At 36.9% G+C, this 23,698-nt stretch overlaps 1 protein-coding gene across 5 annotated transcripts in view; it reads right to left on the bottom strand.

Annotated features, from left to right (window-relative positions):
• Nucleotides 1-3,918: 3,918 nt before the first annotated feature.
• LOC139947580 (protein still life, isoforms C/SIF type 2-like) overlaps nt 3,919-23,698 on the bottom strand; it is a 96,394-nt gene continuing 76,614 nt past the window's right edge. For 4 of the 5 annotated variants that reach the window (XM_071945521.1, XM_071945524.1, XM_071945522.1 and 1 more), the window contains 10 exons: nt 18,896-19,224; nt 18,323-18,433; nt 17,776-17,898; nt 16,509-16,715; nt 15,423-15,623; nt 11,850-11,864; nt 8,306-8,420; nt 7,366-7,515; nt 6,437-6,518; nt 3,919-5,870 (listed from right to left, as the gene is read on the bottom strand). In XM_071945521.1, the coding sequence (XP_071801622.1) occupies nt 5,045-5,870; nt 6,437-6,518; nt 7,366-7,515; nt 8,306-8,420; nt 11,850-11,864; nt 15,423-15,623; nt 16,509-16,715; nt 17,776-17,898; nt 18,323-18,433; nt 18,896-19,224 (2,159 nt within the window). In that variant the 3' untranslated portion in view covers nt 3,919-5,044. The remainder of the gene's footprint in view (nt 5,871-6,436; nt 6,519-7,365; nt 7,516-8,305; nt 8,421-11,849; nt 11,865-15,422; nt 15,624-16,508; nt 16,716-17,775; nt 17,899-18,322; nt 18,434-18,895; nt 19,225-23,698) is intronic. The other variant, XM_071945523.1, reaches the window with a different exon arrangement.

Below are 23,698 nucleotides of genomic sequence, written 5' to 3'. Positions count from 1 at the left end.
GCAAAAAGAAATCGAAAATCAGACTAAGGTAGAAATAATATAATTCCTGAATAATAACTAGCTTTGATAGTTAAAGACACTGGACACTATGGGTAATTGTCAAAGACCAGTCTTCTAACTTGGTGTCTCTCAACATACGCACAAAATAACAAACCTGTGAAAATTTTAACTCAATTGGTTTTTCGAAGTTGCGAGAAAATGGAAAAAAACACTTTCACCACATAAAGTTGTGTGCTTTCAGTTGTTTTCGAGACCTCAGAATCTAATTCTGAGGTCTCGAAATCAAATTCAAATATTTTAGTGGAAAATTACTTCTTTCTCGAAAACTCTTACTTCAGATGAAGCCGTTTCGCCAATGTTTTGTACTATCAACAGCTCTCCATTGATCATTAACAAGTAAGTTTTTATGCTAACAATTATTTTTAGTAATTACCAAGTGTCCAGTGCCTTTAATAATCAGACAGTAAAAGTACATGGGTTGATTTTATTGAAATAATATAAAACCTTATTGTTTTTGCATACATTTCAAAAGGAAGTTTCAATTGTTTGCAGAAGTACTTGTTCGTCATGATTTTCTTGTATTGTTCTTCCCTTGAAGGAAATGTAACCAAACAAAGGGAAGGGATTTAAAATTTAATACTACACTGTTTTTGGAAGCATTATTTCATTATAATTGGATACTTTTAAGAAATAGCGGGCGTCCCACTCACAATCGTGTTCCAGAGGAAAAGACAATAGAGTTTGTTTGTGTATTATTTCCATTTGCTGCCCAATAACTTGAAAACAAAAATTAAATAACAACAACCAGGGCAGGTGTAACCCTTCTGTTTAGTGGAGTAGGCCCTACCCAGTTTGTGATTGGCTCAAAACTTATACTAATTGCATGCAAAAATGATATAAAAGATAATAATTATACTATCCCTCACCCATTTCGCCCAAAAAAAATTCTCAAAGTTCATTGAGCCTCTTATGAAAATATTCTTTTTCACTATTAGATTATTAAAACTTTCAAAGACCAAAGATGACAAAAATGTATACAGGCCTAACTAAAATAAGTTCTTGTTCTTGTACAAAAAAACAAAAACACAAACTTACACAATGTACAATATAAGTATTTGGTAGATAAACTGAACTTCTCATAAATAAAGAAACATAATATTTGATACATAAGCTTGAAAAATGTGAAATGAGAGAGCATTTAAATGAAAGAACAGGTTTTTATTAGCACAATTTATACTATAAAAAAAAACATATATTAAAAAAAAAAATGTAGTTAAATTCAAAACAAATTGCAAGTCGAACTACATGATTCCTATTTCCTTTTTACATATTTATAAATGTATATACATATCTATTTGCAGTGAGTTAAGACCACAGACATTGGTAACTGTGAAAATAACAGTGTGCTCCACAAAAACTGGCCACATTGGGGGGGGGGGGAGGGTAAGGGTAACAAGAAATCCCATCGTTTTAATTTCAAATGTGTTTTTCAAATAAAACAGCCACTTGCAAGCAGAAAAACAATGCTTAGCCAAAAGAGGTCACCGGCTAAGATACCATGTGATATAAATGATGGTTTCCACACTTTTTTTCGCTAAGCAGGTAATTTTTTACTAAGTCACATTTTCTGAACAAGAAATCCTTTTGTTTTCATTTAAAATATTTGTGTTTTTACAAGCAGACAAACAATGCTTAGCCAAAAGAGGCTACCAGCTAAGATACCATGTGATGTCAATGATGATTTCTACACTTGTTTCGCTAAGCAGATAATTTTTCACTGAGCCACATTTTCTGCTGCAAATGACAGGTTTTATAATTTAAATTTTGGGTTTTTTTTGTGAAGAAGAAAAATCTGTTACTGCATACTTGTTACCCATAAGAGAATTCAACAAAAAGCATTGTAAAATAAAAGGATCATTATATAAAAGTATCCTACAATAAAAATTTATTTAAATACTACAACTACGGAAAAATCTACACAGGTAATCGGTCGACAACCAACACATTATTTTGAAGAAAGCTGGTCAGCCAACATTAGTTACACACGCTCCACAGTAATCAGAAATCCTTTGGTAATATGAAAGTGTCGGTTAGTAAGGCCCTGTCCGAATTGGCGGCTACAGCTAGATTTTCGCATCATTATGCGTTAAAGTAAAGACTTTGTCACGTTGTCACCATCTTGGTCATGTTCCCTGTTTCCATAACAGTAATGAATGCTAACAATCATTGCCGCAAACATGGCACCAGACTCTTATTTCGTCCAGCCTCAGTTCGGTTACAATGAGTTGGAATGAAGTAAAATCAAGATGGCCACACCGTGATAGAGGTCTATCGGATGTCCTTATCAACACCCTATAGCAACAGCTGTAGCCGCAGCTGTAGACGCTAATTCAGATACAGCCTTATATTGCAATATGCTACTTCCATAGCAAATCTCAACATGTCATATAAAAAAATACAGCTGCAACCACAACGCAGACACCTTATATCATCCACATCTTCCCATCAGTTTACCGTGCCCAGAACCCATTCTGTGTCATTTGCAGATCGTTAACTCTCCTGTTTTGGACCAAAAGAATGAAACACTCTCCCTAGCAACATCAAGGATGCTAACACTATTCACATTCTCAAGAAACTCCTCAAATGTTTTCCATTCCAAACAAGTGTATCAAAATTAATTTCATCCAACTCTTTTGAGCGCCTTTGAACAACTTTGGGTTGATTTTGGCGCTATATAAATTCCCTCTGATTGATTGATTGAAGAAGAGCAGAGTGTAGTGTTTGGCCACAGCGACTCTTCTCGGAGCCAACACTTCTACCAGAAAAGTTTTATAAATGGCTGTACACCCCAGTTTCCTTATTTGTCTTATGATGTACACCATGCAAACCTTCAAACATCACTCTATATCAAATCAAAAACTTCATTATTTCCGATGATAAACATGCATAACAATGGCGTTTCCCTGGTACCATTGCTATTTTTTTTGTAATTCCGAAGTAAGGCACTACGAGTTAAAGTTTACAAATCTGTATTTTATACAAAAGTTCAGGTAGAGATGAGAGTAAAAATGTTTACAAATCCACGTTGGATAACACATCGACTTTTGCCCTGACTTGAAACATGATTCCTGCAACAATTCCGGGGTATGAGTATTTCCTGACGAGGTCTGAAACTAGAAGCTTCATTTAGGAGGTACATTACTGCAACACATAAAACTTGTCTAATGTTATTATAATAAACATGATTTATTCCCAACTTTTCATTTTTAAAACATGATTTAAGAAACTTTTGTGTTCAATCCATAAGCCAATGATTAACATTTTCTGAAGGAAGTTTATCTCTTAATAGGTTTTTATTTGTTTTTATCTGAGTATTAGACACATTTGACAACATTCAGTAGAAAATATTTTGTTACATAAATACTTTTTTGCATCTTAAAGGCATCATAGAAAAAAGACTCACTTCATCTCAAATAATTTACACCTCTGAACATTTTCCCTGACAGGGTCAAAAACCCAAAACTGAAAGAGACTTGATACAGGGATTGTTACTGTTTGGTAAATTGGATCCCACACTTTGTTTCAATCCTACATAGTAGCAGATAATATACCATAAAACTAACCTGTAAAAATCTCATTTGAAAAGGTGGTAGTGTCTTTGATTTATGCCAAAAATCAGTAACGCTTTTCAGGTTAGTTGGATTTGAAACTTTGAATGGTGGAAATACGATATAGGAAGGTTTGCAGTAACACCATGTAATGACTATCTCTAATGAGTTGGCATGGTTGTGAAAGGAATCGTTGGTTTCAACTCGACGTTTTGATCAGTATGTTCTGATCGCTTCTGGAGAAAGCAGCTTTCTCCAGAAGACGAACGGTCAGAACAAACTGATCAAAACGTCGTGTTGAAACCAACAGTTCTTTTCAGAACCACCCCAACTCATTAGAGATAGTCATTACAGGGTGTTACCGCAAACCTTTCTATATAGCTTCCCAGGTTCAAATTTGTTTGGATAAAAAGAGATACCTTTTCCATAACCACACTTCTTTGAAGTGAAAAGTTTCTCAAAATGCAATATAATATCCAAAGCTGCTTAAAAGCTGCTTACTTCTTAAAAAGTAAGTTTTTATTGCCATTCATTACCAAAGGTATACCAGACGCTTTAAAGTGAAGAAAAAAAAAAACCTCAAAACAAGTTTCATGAAAAGATTAAATTGCATCCAAACGGATTACTGACAAATTGCATGTGAATTAAATGAAAGGCTTTTTCGATGTTCTTCGGTCTATAAAAAAATATTTAAGTTAATTTTTATAAAAAATTATGATCGCTGTATTTATTGCTCTCTCATATGTTTCTCCGTCAACCGAATGGTGTAGTCTATACAATTTTATTTATTTAACTCTTGTGGAAAAAATATCTACAATATAAATTCTAACTGCACTCCATCTTTCGTGATTATGTTGATCAATTGCAGCCAATTCCGTTGAAAAATTACAAAATAATTTACTGCAAAACTAGGCAACGTTGTGTTTTTTTACCCGATGAAGCATGTTCAAACTTTGGAAAAATAGATTTTAAAAGAATAAATCTCTATTTTATCCAGAACTAGTTTGTAAAAGAAATCAAAACTTATCGAAATAGAATGCTGCCCATGGTAGTGAGGCTGCCTCGGTTCTTCACAAACAGTGCATCAACATCATAAACAGCGCCCTCTGTAGTTTGAACTTGTCCGTGTAAAATGCGTATAACAATTAAGGATAACAACTGTTTATCCATTTGCAGAAAAAAACCCACCAATGTGTGCAAGTCACGAGGCCCCAAAAAACAAACACAGAATACAACCTTCCTCTCACTGTTTCAAAAGTTAAGATTTTCTTTTTTTATACAATTGCGCTTCTTTTTTTTTACAATTTTGTTCCCCTCAGCCCAAGCTAACAAAGATAATAAGGCTACTCCGGTGTTCATTACTACTTGTAAGTCATTAGGAAGCCATTGGGAACCAGTGAAAATGGAAGGAGCGTAACCACTTATTAGTAGAACCTTCAAAGCGCTGTGCTCTGCTTCCTGACAAAGTTACAGTTGTCATCACCCTCGGGCCTTTCCTCTTCCACGGAATCACAACGCAAATTGTCGTACAACGATCCCCGCTTCCCTCCCTGCCTCCTTGACGTCGGTCTGAGCTGACACATCGCACCCCCCTGGCTCTCGTTCAGAGTTTGATTTGCAATATCGGCCGAGGTATAGGTGGGATCGTCTTGCGTCGATATTTCCAACATTGTTAGATGTCTTTGGATTTCTTCATGGGATGGGATTACAACCGAGGTGCTGGGTTTCATGGTGTCGTTACTCTGAGGTGCGAGCGGGAAGCTAGGCGTACCGAAGACAGAGTCGTCCTCGGATATCAACCGGTGAACGTTATTATTGGTGTTAGTGTTAAGCGGGTCGCTGTCTCGGTTACTGCCGGAGAGGGAATTGGAATCGTTGGAGAGCATTCCGGAGTCCAGACTGGTCCGTCGTTTGAATCCGCTTCCGCCTCCGCACTTCCCCGTGCTGTTGGAGTCCGTCTCTAAGGAATCAAACTGGTCCCCTTCCGACCGGTCCCCCTTGGTCGAGCCACTGCCACTCGAGCGTTCCTCGCTGTACTGCGAACTGCCCTCGCTCATCACTGACTCGCCAAGTTGCAGGGACTGACGGAGCGTTCTCTTTGGGCGGGCCAACCCATCGGAGCCTTTCCCACCCTTGAATGGGACGTAGCTCTTGTTGCGGAGGGTGGAGAATTTACTGGCACTGGTGGAATTCTTGTTGTACTTAAAGTCTCGCAAAATTTGCTTAATGGTCTTGACGAAGTGAGATTTCATTTCTGAAGTACTGTAAGATAAGGAGATAAATAAACATTGTCTTTAGCAAATTACAAAAAAGTAACGAGCACCTCATGTTTATTTTATTTATTTATTTATTTATTTATTTATTTAATGCAAGTTCGCCCCAAACAAGGCCAAAAGTCACTCTTGATAAGGGCTACAAGAAGAAAATAATTAAATATCAAAATAACTCAAGGGAGCTGAAGGTAGGAATTGATATTCCTCTTACACTCTTAAAACATTCTAGATAGTAGGATGGTGGGAAGCATACAGGCAAACATCTCACCAAAGCAAATTAATCAAATTTGGTACACTTTTGCTTTATATCTTTATTTATGTATGCAAAGAAGGATTTTTCATGATGATGGCTAGAAAACACAAGTCAACACAATGAGGAGAACAAAACAACCACCTCTTGCTTCAAAGTATAGTCAATCTTTCTTGTAGGTTTATATAAAGAAAATAAAACAAAATAACACAAATATCGGGGTTTAATTTCATAAACGACATAATGCAGTAATATAGTCATGGCAAGAAGCTAGTTGAGCCCCTCATCTTCCTAACAATTCGTACCTGCATGAGAATTGGAAGCATTTCTCTTTCTTTCCTTCTTTCTTGGTATGCACTAATTCCCAGAGGCTTAAGTAGTCTGAATCTGGTGAGGAAATATCAAAAACCAAAAAAAATTATGGTATAATATTTTTTGTAGATTTTTACATTAAAAAAAAAACGATAATGTAATAGAAATTTTGCACATTCTTACAATAAAAAAAACGATAATGTAATAGAAATTTTGCATATTCTTACAATAAAAAAACGATGACGTAAAAGTATGTTTGCACGTCTCTTGCCTGAAAACAAAATACATGACCACATCACTCCAATCCTCTATCATCTACATGGACACTGCATCCCATCAAACCCTACCACTGATAATTCCATCTTGACCGGCGCTTTGAATGGTTTTACATCAGATTTAATCTGCTTTTATAAATGCTGTGTAATTATTATTATTATTATTATAACCTGTATTCATAAATACCTAAGACAGTTTCGCTATTCCTATTGGTGGAGAGCGCGCCACGTGGGGGTGTTTAAACCTTTGATAATGACCAGTAAAAAGTGTTGAAACATGGGCGTGACACGCGAGCTTGCACCTGTGCTTATAAGACAGTTTCTTCATCCCTATTGGTCGAGAGAAACAGCTGGAACAGTTGTGCCACATCACGCGATATGCGCAACGTGCCAAGCAATCTCCTTATAAGGAGTTGTTTACCCGAAGGCCTTACCATTTCATAGCTGGAGGGGTGTTGTATCAAAAGAAATCATTGAACAATTATAATCTTTTGCATTGATTTTACTTTTTGACAAAAAGTGTTGATGTTTTTTGTAATCGAAAAGGTATTTATGAATGGGAATCAATTAACACATTGATTCCCTTACTCAATAACCTGCGACCATGTGTGTCGCTGTGTGTTTGGCTATCGTAAGCAGGTTCTTACCATTAATACTGGCGTCTCTGACTTGCATTGTAGAGACGGGAATCATCCATTTGAAGCGGATAAGATCCTCCAAGTGGCTTCCTTTAAGGGAGCCTTTCCTCATCTTCTTGGCCTTCTCCTTACAAATGATAACGACAGCTGGGCGGAAAACTGAAGAAAGAAAAAGAGAGAGAGAGAGGGGGAGGGGACAGGAAAAATGGAGATGTCTTAAAATGCTGAATCGTTTTCGAAATTAAAATTCCTTCTGTTCTTTAACATTGATATTTGGCCCATGGAAAACAGTAGGAACATTTTATTGAGTCATGGGCTGACCTAAATATACTCATGGTGGTAGACTTTTCAGGCTAATTGCAAATTTGTAAACCTTCCCAAGGTAAAGCAAAAATGGAAGTATAGGAAGAATGCAATGAGCAGCAGATTTGTGTTGAGAAGTGGTCTTTGATGACAATTTGAGAATAAACCGGTAAGAACCAGTTGAATCAGACAACGATTGCTCTGGTATAAACTGGTCTAAACTAGTACTAAGTGGATGATCCAATAATAGTAATACCATAATAATAATAATGACATGGTATTTTGGCTGGTAAATATTCTTGTACGCATACTTTTGTTGTGCCTATTAGCTACTTAATTCGTGCTGAACATGAGCCCAGTTTTATAGAGCACAATTTCATAGACAACAAAATTATGCTTACCAGAATAAGGCAACCAGCCAAGTTACCATGAAACAATGTACAATTTGTGACTGGTATGATGCTCATTTCTGTTAAGCAGAAAACTGTTCAAGCAATATTTTCTACTTAAACAGCTCTATGAAGTTGGGCCCAGCTTTATGAAACTGGGCCCTACTGACAAACCCAGTGTGAACCGGTTTGAACCAGAATGACCCTGTCTGCTTCAAGTGTTTACTTAAAAAATGATGGAATAGTTTTGACCTTACCAAATATAATGACCTCTGGTTCCTTGCCTCGTTTGACCTTTCCCAGGTCATCCTGGCTGTTCAGCCACATGGCTGTGTTGTGGAGGACTAGGTCGTCCATTGCTAGATCTGCCACCTGCGAAAAGAGCACATTACCAATAATTTAAATAGATTGCTTTTGAAAGTTTTCTGTTGAAATGCGCACAATAAAAGTGATTATCATTATTATTAATATTAGATGAAAATAAGTTTAGTTCAAAACTATCAAGTGTGTTATTATACTGTTGGTGAAATATGGTTGGATTGAACAGAGTCTTGCTGTGAAAACTTAACAACATTAAACAAAACGGCACTTGTACGATGTGGTCAGGATTGAACAAATGAAAACAAGCAGCAACTTAAAAAACAAAAACAAACAAAAATTTTAAAACCAATAATTGTGCAGATCACTTCTTTATTAAGAAACGATGGAGAAGTATTTTCAAATACAATGTAGGCCTCTTGCATATACCGCCCTCGATGATGACAATGATGGAAAAGCGCAAATATGAACCAATGAAGAGTCTTCTTTTCCTCAATAAGGAACAGACGCCCTTCTGAACAATAAACTCATCATTCTGTCATATCTTGCTTTTCATCCATGTTATAAAATGATAGTAATTTTATATTTTCATCTACTATTAAAAATTTTAAAGTTGTAAAAATAACATTCTGAGCAGATTTGATGTTCATATGTTCATACTTTGTACATGCCTGTCAGTTAGTGATGCAAGAACATTTCTGGTTTTGAAAAAAGATTAGTTGCAAGTGTTTAAAGTTATAAAAAAGCATTAAACTTAATCAAACATTTTCAGTATAAACCTTGAACGAAAGCAAAAGAGAACAACCTCAAATTTTAAAGACCCATTGTGGGTGTTTGGAAATGAAAGACTTCTCCCACAAACTGTGGTCCAGTGATTAGACTGCTTGACTTGCAGTCACAAGGTTGTGGGATAAAAAACTAGACATTAAACCAATGCTTCTTTGAGAGAGGATTGGCTGTTGCCAGCTTGGCGTTTATATATCCTTTAAATTAAAGGAGTTTGCTGTGTTCCCTTAATGGGAATATCATCAAACCAAAAAAACCCACATATAAACACCGAAGGACAAAATATTCTGAAACTGAACTCATTTGTGTTTATCTACCATCAAATTCATCCAAGTTATTGAGTAAAAAAAACAAAAAACAAAACTTTAACAATATTTTTTTTAGACGCACCTTAAGTTTGGAACTGTGAAGTTCTTCCACCAGTTGGAAAACTGACGGCTTGTGTTTGAGGCACAAAGATTAAATTGCTGTTAATATTCTCTGACAACCTTTAATTACTATGCTTGTTATCGTTTTGCACATTAGAACTTTTCCCTGAAAATTCCCGAACTTACTAAAGCAACATCAGGAGCCAAATTTAGCATATTTCATAACCGTAACAGATAGCTGGTGTGGATGGTAGCAATGCATCGAAGATAAATAGCACCATGAAAGATACAGGGATAGAAAATTTGTAAATGATGAATTTTGAGACCTGTGGCTTTTTATAAAAAAAATAATAAAAAAAAGCAGTGGTGTGATAGTCGCCCAGGTATACAAAACACCTTCATAAATTCAAATAATTTTTCTAAACATAAACAATTTGGTTGAGTAGGCTTTTTTACTTCGCAACCCCTACCCCCCCCCCCCAGAAAAACACTCAAACACAAATGACAATCACATTGCCATCTCCCTGTTGTGAAGGCTTTCTATACTAGTCATCAATATGCAAATGAGGCTTCTGATGTTGAAGGAGTGCATTGTGTAATGGCTTGCAGTTAATGAGCTTAGTAAAATTTGTACATCGGGAAAGTAAGCAGTGTCTTTTTACATGTAGCAAGAAAAGTAAAAAGTGTTGATTGCCGTCCAAAATTGTTAACACTCACAGTTTTTATTTATTTACTGTTCCCCTTTTAATTTTACAGGCATAGGACATACAATAGCACATATATTTTTAACACCTTTGGTGTTGATTTAGTGTTAGCTTCTTTTCGACACCAGCATTACAACACAAAACACATCAATTATTAACACAGTTTGTCTTATTTGAGTTAACACAAGTAGAGATACATCATAACAGCATATTAATGTGTCCAACACATTTATACCAAAAAAAAAAAAATACCTGCAAAAGTTAGTCAACTTACAATTGTTTTTGAAATAGACCACCAGTTTAAATTTTCTAAACAAATTAGTTGTCATCATTTTGAATTTCAACCTCACTGTCTTTTTTTATTATGTTGTAAACTCAAAATAAATATAAGTTATGTGTTAACAATTTTGGACAGACAATCGTGTGAAATTCATGCAAAATAAAATCTTGCTGTAAAAACCACTAAAACCTTAGTGACGGCAGAAGGGGGAAATGTGTTTTTTTCGGTGATACAAGAGTGGAACTGGCACACTGTCAGAGAAATAAATTTTGCTACGGGGCCATCGCAGATTTGTCTTTTGAAAAAATATAGGTAACTAGCAATTTTTGAACCTTTCGCAATGATTTCTATTGCTTGTTATTGTAGTATTGTACCTGACATTGTTTTAAAGGACAAATCTGTGATTGCCCCATAGCAGGCGTGATGATTTGATGCTTCAAAAAAAGTAGGAACATTTGATTGGATACAAGAGCCTTCATGTGGACATGGTGATGAATTTATAGGCTATTCCACCACAATCTTTCAAAGGCCAAAAAAAAATCGGATATCAGACTGAAATATGAAGAATGCCATACCTGCTGTGGCCAAATATATTTCTCATGACATACTCTGTGTGCTAAGTTTCATGCTTTTACATCAAAGGAACAAAACATTAACTTACCTGCCGTAAAATTGCATTTTGCTTGTGTATTTTTTGGGCAAATAATGAATTTGAACCTGAAACTTTCTGAAAGTATGGGTAAATCATTCTGAAGGTGGACTGTAGCATGTAGTGGTATGAAGTATGAAATTATGACAAACCATCAGGGATAGTTTGAATAATAGCACGGTTACAATTACAAAAATAAAGTCACTTTGTAACTTCCCTTTTTTACTTTTTCAGATTTTTATTTTGAATATTCATGTATATTTGGTTTGTGGTAACACCATGTGCATATCTACTGCTGGGTAGATTATGTTCTTTTGAGAACGCATTCTAAACAATTTACTCCGCAGTAGTAGAGAAGTCTCCCGAGTCCTGAATCCTGAAAATCTATTTTGCAGTTAGCTCAAAAAGAACACAATCCACCCAGCAAGTATATACACTGCGTTACCGCAAACTAACAATACATTCACAGTACCTCACAATGCAACGCTTCAAATCCCACACAGGAATGCTCATTTTTCACTTTTTCAGAAGAACAATCAAGCATATTCCTCCATACAATCACCAGGAAGATTTTACAGCAAGATTTTACGACAAGACAATACTTAACAAGGTATGAAAACTGACGTACAAAACTGACCAAAAGAAAGAGAGAAAAAAGGGCAAAGAATATACAAGGCCCCGGTGTAAGCACTATACCTTTGTCCCCACCAGCTGCGAGCGGCCATTTTGTAGGTGGAAGAGGAGGAATTGGAGGAGGAAAAAAGCGGGATGCAAAAAATTAAGCGGAGAGAGAGAGACGAGATCAAAATGGAGAAAATGAATCCAAAATGGAGATGTCGGAATGGGGAAGGGAGCATCTTAAAGGGTCAGGGTGAATGATTATTTGTTACTGAGTCATTAGGACCAGCACTAATGCAGAGTTTGCCAACTTTGGCATCTTGCAATCAGGGAGATTTTGTACAAACAGCAGGTCTTGAACTTCGCTCTTGAAGGGGCACAGGAAATGAATCCAAAATGGAGAGATGTCGGAATGGTGAAGGGAGCATCTTAAAGGGTCAGGGGCCGATTTCACAAAGAAATAAGACTAGTCTTATCTGAAGTTAGGATCAGTAACTGGTCTTAACTTAAGACTAGTCCTATCTCTTAGCTTTGCCTAGGACTAGTCCTAAAGTTAGAAAGAGTTTTGTGAAATCAACCCCTGGATGGATGCGTATTATTTATTGAGCCACTAGCACCCTGTATTAATGCAGAGTTTGCCAACGTTTTTATCTTGCAATCAGGGAGAGTTTGTGCAAAACAGCAGGTCTTAAACTTTGCTCATGAAGGGGCACAGGAAATTAATTCGAAATGGAGAAACGCTGGAATGGTGAAGGGAGCATCTTAAAGGGTGTGGGTGGATGAGTGTTTGTATTGATGGACTAGCACTCTGCACTATAATCAGAGCTGCCTTGCACCTCTGTGGACCTCGTTTTTTTTTTCAATATCCGGACCAGAGCCTTGAATATGGATTGTTTTGTTTCCAGTCCCTACCTAGTCCCAATTTCATAGCGCTGCTTAACAGTAAGCAAATTTGCATGCTTACTGTAGCAGAAAAATTTGCTTAAGCCTTAGCGTATTTCACAGGTTAGCAGAAAAATTGGGCGGCCATATTGCGTGTTTATACCGTTGATTTGCATTGTGACGTTATTTTTGTTTCCGTGGGGTAAGCCCAGCAGGTTAGTATGCCTTTTCGTGTGCTTACGGGTTAGCAGCGCTATGAAATAGAAATTGCAAAGTAAGCATAAAATCGACCGCTAAGCAGCGCTATGAAACTGGGCCCTGACTGCGTGAGTTTTCCCTAGTTTTTCTCCCATGTCTAAAACTTCAATTTCTTCATTGTCTTCTTTAAAAATAAATTAAAAAAATTCAAATTCAGATTCAGGGAGATTGTGTGCACAATCAGGGAGATACTTTGAGTTACATTCAACATAACAGAAACAAGTTTCTATGGTATGAAAGATTTTCACATTGGTTCACCAGAACATGGAAAGTTTGGTTTTTTTCTTCAGGGTACTCTCTGCAGAATCATGGAGAGTTGGGCTCTGTTTCCGAATCTCAGACAACATGTACAATTTAAGTAACGTAAGCGCGCGTATTAAAATTCAAAATTCAATTCAGTTTGGACAGTAGGCCTATATGTCAAAGCTGACTCTCACCACCAAACAGCAGGACAAATTATTAGTTCGGCCAAACAGAAACCTCAGTTTCGTTAAGAAAACATTTGCCGTTTTTTCTTCCTACTTTTTAAGCTATGGTACTTTTTTATCATTATGCAAATGAGCTACTACCAAAATATAAAAAGTAAAAACTACCACTATAGCAGTCGGACATGTCCTTTGCAAGGGACTATATGCTATTAATGCAAATTTGCATATTTTTATGAAACTTATGTCATGTCAAAGCAGGTGCATTTTCCATTAAAAAAAATGGATCTTATACAAAATTTAACATTCATTTCATCAGCTCAGAACAGAACAGAAACCAGTTACAAGACCTATAAAGACCCAGTCGGCTCATAGCAGAAAAGATCTTTACACCAATGTGAGGCAGCTGGGCCCAATTTCATAGCGCTGCTTAGCGGCCGATTTTGTGCTTACTGTGCCATTTCTATTTCATAGCGCTGCTAACCGTAAGCACACGAAAAGGCATGCTAAACTTCCGGTGCTTACCGCACGAAAATAAATGACGTCACAATGCAAATCTAATGGTAAACACGCAATATGGCCGCCCAATTTTTCTGCTAACCTGTGAAATACGCTAAGGCTTAAGCGAATTTTTCTGCTACAGTAAGCACGCAAATTTGCTTACCGTTAAGCAGCGCTATGAAATTGGGCCTTGCTCTAAGTTGACTGGGTCTTTCTGAGTCTTAAAAGTCATTTCTGCTCTGAGCCGACAGGGTCTTTCTGGTCGTCATAAATCCATTCTGCCCTGAGCCACGCCAATGATCATTTGAAAGACTTCACTTTAGTGCCATTTTGAGCAAACTGAACTTAAGTCAATTCTAGCTCAGCCAAACTTTTCTCTAAGGGTTCCCCGTTATAAAAATGCTCCCTTCAAAAAAAACTTTTAAAAACATTAAAACATAAAGAGAGATGAAGAATGTGATTCTACTGTCTAATGAATGATCTGTTTCCTAAAAAAGAGAATTCCTTTGAAGAAAGTTTAACCAATTTGATAAAATATATATATATTGACTTTCAATCAAACAATACTGCTCCCCAAATATTATTCCAAGGTTGTCTGTTCGTTAAAAAAAAACCACAAATAATTATTTGGAATTGATCATTAGTCTACAAGCCAGGAACCAAGCAATCCAACAATTGGGTCAGAAGAGGCAGGGCATAGCAGTGAGGTGGAGTGGGGGAGGAAGGTATTTGGGTAGCAGTATATTCCCAAACAACCGTTTCTAATTATTTAAAGGCACTGGACACATTTGGTAATTAATTAAAATATATATCAGCATAAAAACCAACTTGGTAACGAGCAATGGAGAGCTGTTGATAGTACAAAACATTGTGGGAAATGGCTCCCTCTAAAGTAATGTAGTTAGATGGTAGTTTCTCACTCAAATGTTGGAATCTGAGAAAGACTTCAGGCCTGAAGCCTCACTCAGGCATCTGAAATCACACAAAATTTGTGCAACAAGGGTGTTTTTTCTTTCCTTATTTTCTTGCAACTTTGATGACCAATCAAGTCCAAATTTTCGCAGTATTGTTGTTTAATGCGTTGGGATACACCAAGTAAGAATACTGGTCTTGACAATTACCAAAAGTGTCCAGTGCCTTTAATCAATCAAATTTATCATCATCATCATCCTTCTTATTTGAAAATTTCACAACAGAGAAAGGAAATATGAATTAAAATTTTCAGCTTTGAAAAATACACATGCATTTTTCCATCTGACAAGATGTCAAAATTGCCAAGTCTCATTAAGTTTTTGAAGTTAAGAAGCATTTTTTTTTTTACCACTTTTGATAAAATGGTAGGGTTCTCTCAAGTTTTTTTTCTTCAAACTTGTCGGGCATTCTGGACCATTATTTGTTTGACCGAGGCACGCTGAATTGAAATAGGTCATTGGAATGTTTTCTACATTTCTAGAAATCCACACATTTCTAGAAATCCACACATTTCTAGAAATCCACACATTTCTAGAAATCCACACATTTCTAGAAATCAACTATTTTTAAAAGGATCTAAAAGCAAAGCTTCAAAATAAAAAAAAACACAAACCTCTTTTTTGACGTGGTATTGCTCGGCCACCAGCTCATCAAAGATGTCTCCAAATTGCTCATGTACCCTCATCATCTCGTTAATATGACCTGCAACCTCACTCATTCCCTTAAGGGCCTGAGATAAGTGATAATGTTCCTCACTCTCCTTGTCAAGTTGACTCCTGATCTCCTTCAGGAGAAGAGGGTACTTCAAGACACGCTGAGGAAAACGACAACAAATCAGATTCAAAACGAAATCCAAAAATTTCTAGAAATCAAAACATTTTTAGGATTAAAAACATTTCTAGAAATAGAATCCAACCATTTCTAAAGGGATCTAAAGCAAGGCTTTAAAATAAAAAAACACACAAACCTTTCTTGACAGGGTATTGCTTGGCCAACAAGTCTGAGAGAAGCTACGTCGTTGGCTGTGTTTAAAGGCCTCCTCAAGACATTTTTTATTTCAAGAACCGTCCTAATTTGCTCCTCTTTTTGTTTATCTATTGGCCTGTCGTTGGTCTGTTTTTTTTGTTTTTCTGTTCTTGTGTTGCCCTCCCTATGTTAGGCGCTCTGTTCTTTGTATAGCGGCTTATAAATGCTTTGTATTATTATTATTATTATTATTATTATTATTATTATTATTATTTAATTAATATGGCACTTGTGTCGTTGAGCAAGATACTTTACTATAATTTCTTCTCTTCACCCAGGGGTATCTTAAATGGGTACCTGCAAGGGTAGAGGTTGATTCTGTGTATGAAAAAGCCTTTAGAGCGCTAGGGTTGTATAATCCCCAGGGAGCTGAGAAAGATTCAAGGAATGATTTTGGCCCAATGACCAGGGGACTTATGTAAAGCGCATTGAGACGGTCATTGTGAAATGTGCTATTGACCCATTTCACCTGACGTCATGATCAGAATAATCTTGGATGCGCCATTTTGGTGGTCAATGTCAACGTGTGTTATTCAGCGAAGTGCGCATTTTTAGGTGACGCGGCGTTTACACGTAAGCCTATTGACCACCAACATGGTGAGCGTGGCATCAGTCGCTGCGTGTGACGCGCGTGCAAGGGGTCAATATAAGAAAACGTTATTATTTTTATTACCTGTATTGGTTTGATGAGATAAGACGCCAGCGAGGACGAGTGTTGATTCTTCGGGTTCCTAGCCTCCAGGAATTCCATCAGTGCCTTGTTACCTCTGGCTGGATCTAAGATCTTCTGGGAGCGGGAGTGGCAGGCACAGAAGGCACTGTAGAGCTTGAAGTGGTCCATGTAGTAAAGGAAGGCCTTCCCCAGAGAGAACAACACCCTCTGTGTGAAAAAACAAACAAATGTATTTAACAAATATGCAACTCTCTAGTTGCATAAAAACAAAAGGAAAGGGACGACCACACTTAGCTTTTGAAACTAACATGCTTTATAATCAGCCTCCCCTTTTGTACCGTTGTTGTAGCAGGGGTGAGAGTCATTGCTAACAAAAAAAGTCTGAAACTGGGACACAAATTCTTTAAGTTTTGTTTGAAATGATGCCATTTCCACCTTTCGGTAAACCATGGAGCCTACCTCCATGGGTAAACTAAGGAGCTATAGATTTAGAGGAGCTTTTTTGAACAGTGTACTCAGCACTAGAGAAGTAGACCAAACAGCAGGATATCTTTACATGTTGAAAAAATACTGTCTGATTTTGTTTCACTAGGCAGATATAAAAAGTCTGAATTCAGAAAAGACTGAAAAATCTCATTCCTGTTACTTGCTTTTCCCAAAATGATTTTTTTCAAGTTAGGCTGTTTTGCCTTGGAAGGGTCGTTAAGCCACTCTGTCTCTTCCTTATGCCTCTTCTACACGGTACTTCCATGGTATGTTTGCAGGAGGTCAAAAGTTTTATCATCAAAATGTCAAAGTGAAATGCGAGGAAGCTGGCGCCCTCAATAATATTAATAACAATAAAAAACAACATTTTTTTAGCGCATTCTGGATCTCAGATCCCTCGGTGCACTTCACAATTACGAAAGGCTTTATTTACAAAGAAACACTATAGACAAAAATAACAGGTCGGTTGTATACAAAGATTAAAAATGTAATAACATTAAAACTTACTTAAGAAATTTTTTTCTGCAAGAGTCGAAACCACATAAACAACACATGACTTATTTCGAAACCTGACCAGAAAAGTGACAAGCTGAGAAATAAACAATTCACTAAAAAAACTTAGTAGCTAGAACACAAACAGGGACTTTCTATTCGTAACTATTTGAAAAGCACAAACTACAAAAATACAAAAATAAACTCCTTTTAAAGGCTTTCAAGGCTTTGGTGATTTCGAACACACACACAAAAGTTTTCAAAAACTATGAAAGAAAGGAAAGCTCACCTTAAACTGCGATGGATTAGTGAAGGTGTCAAAGTCGGTCACGTCAGTTGAATCTTCAAGACACTTCAAGAAGATGGTCTGAAACTTGATGATCTCTTTGACATTGCCAAACAGGGCATCAATCTGAGAAGGGTGAAACAAGTTATTTGGTTATTTATTTTTTTTTTATAAATTGTAAGGGAATTCTTTGTCAAGATGTATTTGTTATTAGACTGATGACTTTAAACCCATCAGCAACTTTCATCAACTATCTTCACGAAAATCCGATACCTCATCCAAAGTTTAGTTATTAAAAGGCGGAGTTTAGAAGCCCCCGATTATCAGAAAAGATTGTTTATTCATTAAGACACAAGTAAAAGAATCTGATGGTTGTGGATTCACGTCCTGTTTTGGTAAATTATTCCAAATACTTGAAATCACATACTGCGTCCCTTACAAGCCCCTCTATTATCAGAACTGATTGTTCACTCGTTAAGACACAAGTACAAGAATCTGATCATCGCGGTTTCACATCCAGATTTGATAATCAATATTCCAAATCTCATACCTCGTCTGCGGTGAGAAACGACTCGCTTTGTAGAGGCTCTAGATAACGAGTGACCAGACAGTTGATGTCCTTCACATACGCCCTCTCAGTCTCCTGAAGCTCATGGATCACCTGAGGTCAATTAGGGTCAAAGGTGAAGGGTTAATGAGGGAAAAACATAATAGGGGCAAAGTTGCCACAAACAGGGAGATTTCAAAATTTGTTTGGAACACGAACAGTTTTTAGGGAACTTTCTTCAAAATCAGAATTCTATTTGCATCTCAGAGCATGTGTATGATTTTGGTGTTATAAATGAAAATTGCAGTTGCTATAGACGATGTGACCTGTGACATCACATGTTTGCAAAAGAGCCATCAATGGTATTTCTTGTGGATTACAAACATTTCACAACCCCGCTCCTAACCAAGCACCTCACCTTGCGTAGCTTATGCACAGCATGTAGCAATATTGTCGCATCGCTGACAACCTCCATCCCATCTGATAAATCCTCACCCACACAGAACACTTTGTACCCAAAACCATGAGGATTTCTTGTAGAATACAAATATTTGTTATCTTAACCAAGCACCTCACCTTGCGCAGCTTATGCACAGCATGTAGCAATATCGTCGCATCGCTGACAACCTCCGTCCCATCCGTCGTCTCCTCACCCCCACGTTCCTCCCCTTCCATACCGGGGGTCTCCATGGTGCGGCAGAAGTCAGTGATGTGCTCTACCCTCTTGAGAAGCTGCTCAATCTGCTTGGGGTTCTGGACGTTGTCTTGCTGGCGTTGTTGCTCTTCTTCCTGCCTCTTCTCTTGCTCCTTGTTTTCTTCCTCGATGGGGTCGTACATGTACTTCAAGGGGGTGGGCTCACGGGAGGATGTGAAGGACGAGTCGTTGGTGTCTTCCTCCTCAAACGCTGTCAAAGAAAAAAAAATTGATTGATAATTAGATTTAGTTACCAGGCAAGATGTTTGGCCCTTGGAATAGAGTAGGGACATTGATCGAGTACGGTACACGAGTTGACTTACATGTGTACATCTTGTGTAAGGTCAACAAACTTTTCAGGCCACTTAGTAATAATTTGGCTTTATGTCAAATTTGCATTGGGATAAAGAATGATAATGTTGGTTTTACCATTACACCGATGTGTGTTAGCACTGTATACTCGGTACTTTCCCGAGGTCTGTGAACAAAAATCACAGGCATATTACTCGGGTGGGATTTGAACCCACATACTTTGCAATTCTAGAGCAGTGTCATACCAACTAGACAGCAGACCACCGAGATTGCCCATTAGCTACAGTAGAGGCAGTTCGAATCCAATATTTTAGCAACAGGTACCGCAAAAATTTTACGTTAAATATACATCAGGGATAAAGAATATTATTTTGGTTTTAACCTTACATACTCAGTTTTTTACCAGGTTCTGTGGGTGGAATCCCACCCGAATAATACATGTATGCCTGTGATTTTTCACAGAACTCTGGAAAGTACCAAGAAAACAGTGCTCACACATCAGTGTAATGATAAAAACCCATGCAGCAGTTCATAGAACCAGTTTCATCTATGAATCTAACCACACACAGTAGTGATCAGAAAATGGTTAAAAAAACATACCTTGTGATCACAGTGTTTTATCCATGACAACCAATAAACCCATGCATTTCTCAGAGCCAAGCTTTTATCACACAGTGATGATCAAAACATGGTTCAAGAATAAAGTTGAATATAATAGAAATTTGACTAGAGTACACTCTCAACAATTCTGGGTTATATTCTGCATAAATAAAACAAAACTGCTAAAAAACTTACCTTATTATAGATAGATCTATTAGAGCCAAAGTTGTGTCAAAAAATCAAACCACATCAGAGTGATCAGAAAATATGTCTTAAATAAAGTTGAATACAATAGAAATTTGACTATCGAGCACTTTCATCAACTGTATAAATCAAAGCTGTTCATATACTATACAGTCCAGCAGATCTCAGAACCAAACTTGTGTCAAAGAAACAATCCACATACAGTAGTGGTCAGAAAATTGTTCAGAAATTAAAGTTAAACAAATATAAAATTTTACTACACACTCCCAATGATTCTGGGTTTCTACATATAAAACTGTTAATAAACCTACCTTGCAGTTCTCAGAGACAAACTTGTGTCCATAAAAAAACAAATCACCCATAGTTGTGATCAAAACATGGTTCAAACTTAAAGTTGAATACAATAGAAATTTGACTATAAAGCACTCTGAGTTTCTGCACTAAATCCAGTGCACCTCATCCAAGCTGCTCATACATTATACAGTCCCGCATTAAAGGCACTGGACACTATGTGTAATTACTCAAAATAATTATTATCATAAAACCTTACTTGGTGACAAGTAATGGGGAGAGGCTGATTGATAGTATAAATATTGTGAGAAACGGCTCCCTCTGAAGTAACGTAGTTTTCGAGTATCGAGAAAGAAGTAATGTCTACTAATTTGATTTTGAGACCTCAGATTTAGAATTTGTGGTCCCGAAATCAAGCATCTGCAGAAAGCACACAGTTTCTTGTGACAAGGGTGTTTTTTCGTCCATCATTATCTCGCAACTTCGACGACCAATTGAGCTCATATTTACACAGGTTTGTTACTTTTATGCATATGTTGAGATACACCAAGTGAGAAGACTGGTCTTTGACAATTACCAATAGTGTCTACTGCCTTTAAGAACAATCAGTCAGATTAGTAAAAACCGGGAACACGGTCAGTTTTTGTTCACTGAATTGGAACAATGGATAAGAAATAAAACCTTGATTATTATATACAGATGTCATAATTGCATCTGGTATTAAGATTATTGTTGGTTTGGTATGACCGTGTCACCTGTGACATCATGTTTACACAAGAGCTAGCCCAAGTCACAGACTCCTTTAAACGGTATGGGTATTGTTGCACGACACAAAACACAATGTCCACAGATTTACATTAAACTTACACAGTTTAAAGACAATGATGATAGAAAGCTTCCCTTAAAATATTACTTGCTGATGTGCTGTAGTTTTTGAGAAATAAGGAAAGCAATTTCACAAAAATAATTTTCATCTCTGGAGACGAACACTGTTTTAGTACTACATATTTACCAGTTCTTGTATTAACTCGACTCTTCTGAAAACATCACTCTGTGATTTTCACCTTTTTTCCTCAAAAACTTATCATGACTAAAAAAAAAGAAGAAACTTCTACAGGTAAATTACATTACATACCGATTCCTTCACAGTGAGTAGGGATTCATGTCTTGGTCAAAAACTTGATCTACAAAAGGTGTTTTTAACCCTTTAAAGGAGTCCGTGATTAGGCATTAGTGCTACAAACGAGCAACAGATATTGAACACAGCCCACTACGCTATTCTAAGATTTATGGTGACGATGACTAGAGCAAGCTAGTCGAAACGTTGAGACCAATTTCAGAACTGACTCCGCGGCAGTACAGTTAATTACGATCCTATAAGCTAAAGTATTAGTCCAGTCTAATTTCTATACCATCCACCCTGGTAATAGTTAAAAAGCAGGACAGTTCTTTTCAGAACTGAGAAGTCTCCCCAACCTCCGATTATCTACTCCACGGCAGTAGAATAAAGCAAGACAGTTCCCTAAGAACAACTCTACCTGGCAAGTAGATACACACATGGTGTTACCGCAAATTAAATATACATTGATACCTCACCATGCAATGCCTCAAATCCTATATAAGATTTATGGTGTTGACACAATACTATGCAATTAGATTTGGGTAAATTTGTCTGAATACACCCAAACCAAACAGTGCATTCCTATTATGTCAACCATATCTTAAAAAAGGCTTACAGACGAGACATATAATCTGATGTTCTATGGTTCAAGTGAGACTGTCTGAATTTTATTGGGTTTTTTTATATGTTGATTTTTTGTGGGATATATGAACAAAAATGTCAAATTTCCCATACATGACAAGTGTAGTTTCTGGCCAGCCAGAAAGGCCCTCGAATGTAGAAGGAATTTTTGTTTTCGTTAAAAAAACTTTGCAACAGGTTACAGATTACATGAAAAACAATTAAATAAATAAAAAATTGTGAGATATTCTAAACGATAAACATTCCAAACAAGAAGAATTTTATGTATACATACATGTACAGCCAATTAATGTAGACAAAATATATAAAAAATATTGAACAATCTGTTACCACTTCTGTCACATTTCTTATGGGTAAACAAACTAATGTTCCTTAACTGATTTTTTTCTTCTTAAACAAATATCTGTTAAGCATCAATTACCTTCTTCATCCTGTATTGGTGGAGTCTCGTGGTTTATCTTGAATGTTCGAGACGACCGTTGAAAAAAAGATTTCCTCACACTAGCTCGAAATGGAGCAGTTTGGCTCGGTAAGTTTCCCATTTTTTTTTAAATGGCAGAAATCCCAAGTAAAGTTCAAAATCTGAAACTTTGATAATCTTAGCCTTATCTCGTTTCATTTCCGTACGACGAAAGAAGAGGCGATAAAATAAGTGCTGGGTCCTTGGTCAGATTTATGCTATCTAACAAGACGCCACGCATTTCAGTTTCATTTCTTATTTAATCCCGCACCTACATGTACTTCCTTATAGACACAAACATACAAATGCATAAATTCCAAGGTCTTAAAGGAAGGGTCATAGATTAGTAAATACTCCATAAACGATTGTAAATAAATTATTAGATGAGAAGCACTGAAGACGTTGATAGTATAAACTTTTGTTGAGAAAAGATTCCCTTCAAAGTAATTGTGTTTGGATTTTTTTCCCTCGAGAAAATATTTGAATCTGAGAAACGACTCAATGCGTGAGATGAGATTTCTCAGATGTCTTAAGGGTTGGTGTCCATTCGTGAATGCTGCGGCCAAAGATGAGGTTGGTACCTGGGCCCAATATCAAGGAGCTGCTTAAGCAAAAATATCCTTGCTTAGTAAAATTAGATTACCGGCCAGGACTCCACTCAATTGTTATGCTAAGTAAACAAAAGCTAAATACCAGTCACAAGCAATGTATATGGCATGACATTTGACCAGCAACATGTGTAAAATAAGAAAGCTTTTTTCGTGCTTAAGCAAATTTTTTGGTCCCTGCTGTCAGCTCGCTAATTGTCGATGGACTTGACAATCTTTTGAAAATACTGCAAAAACTTGTTGCTGATTTCTCAGCAAGCGGACACTGTTTTCAGCTCAAACTTTCACATGTGAATTTGATTGTATTTTTCTTTGAAGTTCTGCTTAACTCTCAAAAGCATTCTCCTAAAGATGAGCAGAGTATTTGTGAAGTCCCTTTTCGAAACATCGAGACCACACCTGCTCTTTTCAGAGCCAACACTCCCTCAAAAGAGATATTACACATGGT

Source organism: Asterias amurensis, chromosome 14, assembly GCF_032118995.1.
Source record: "Asterias amurensis chromosome 14, ASM3211899v1".
Taxonomy (NCBI): domain Eukaryota; kingdom Metazoa; phylum Echinodermata; class Asteroidea; order Forcipulatida; family Asteriidae; genus Asterias; species Asterias amurensis.
The sequence above is the reverse complement of the archived record's forward strand: the minus strand, read 5'-3'. Positions and strand labels throughout refer to the sequence as shown.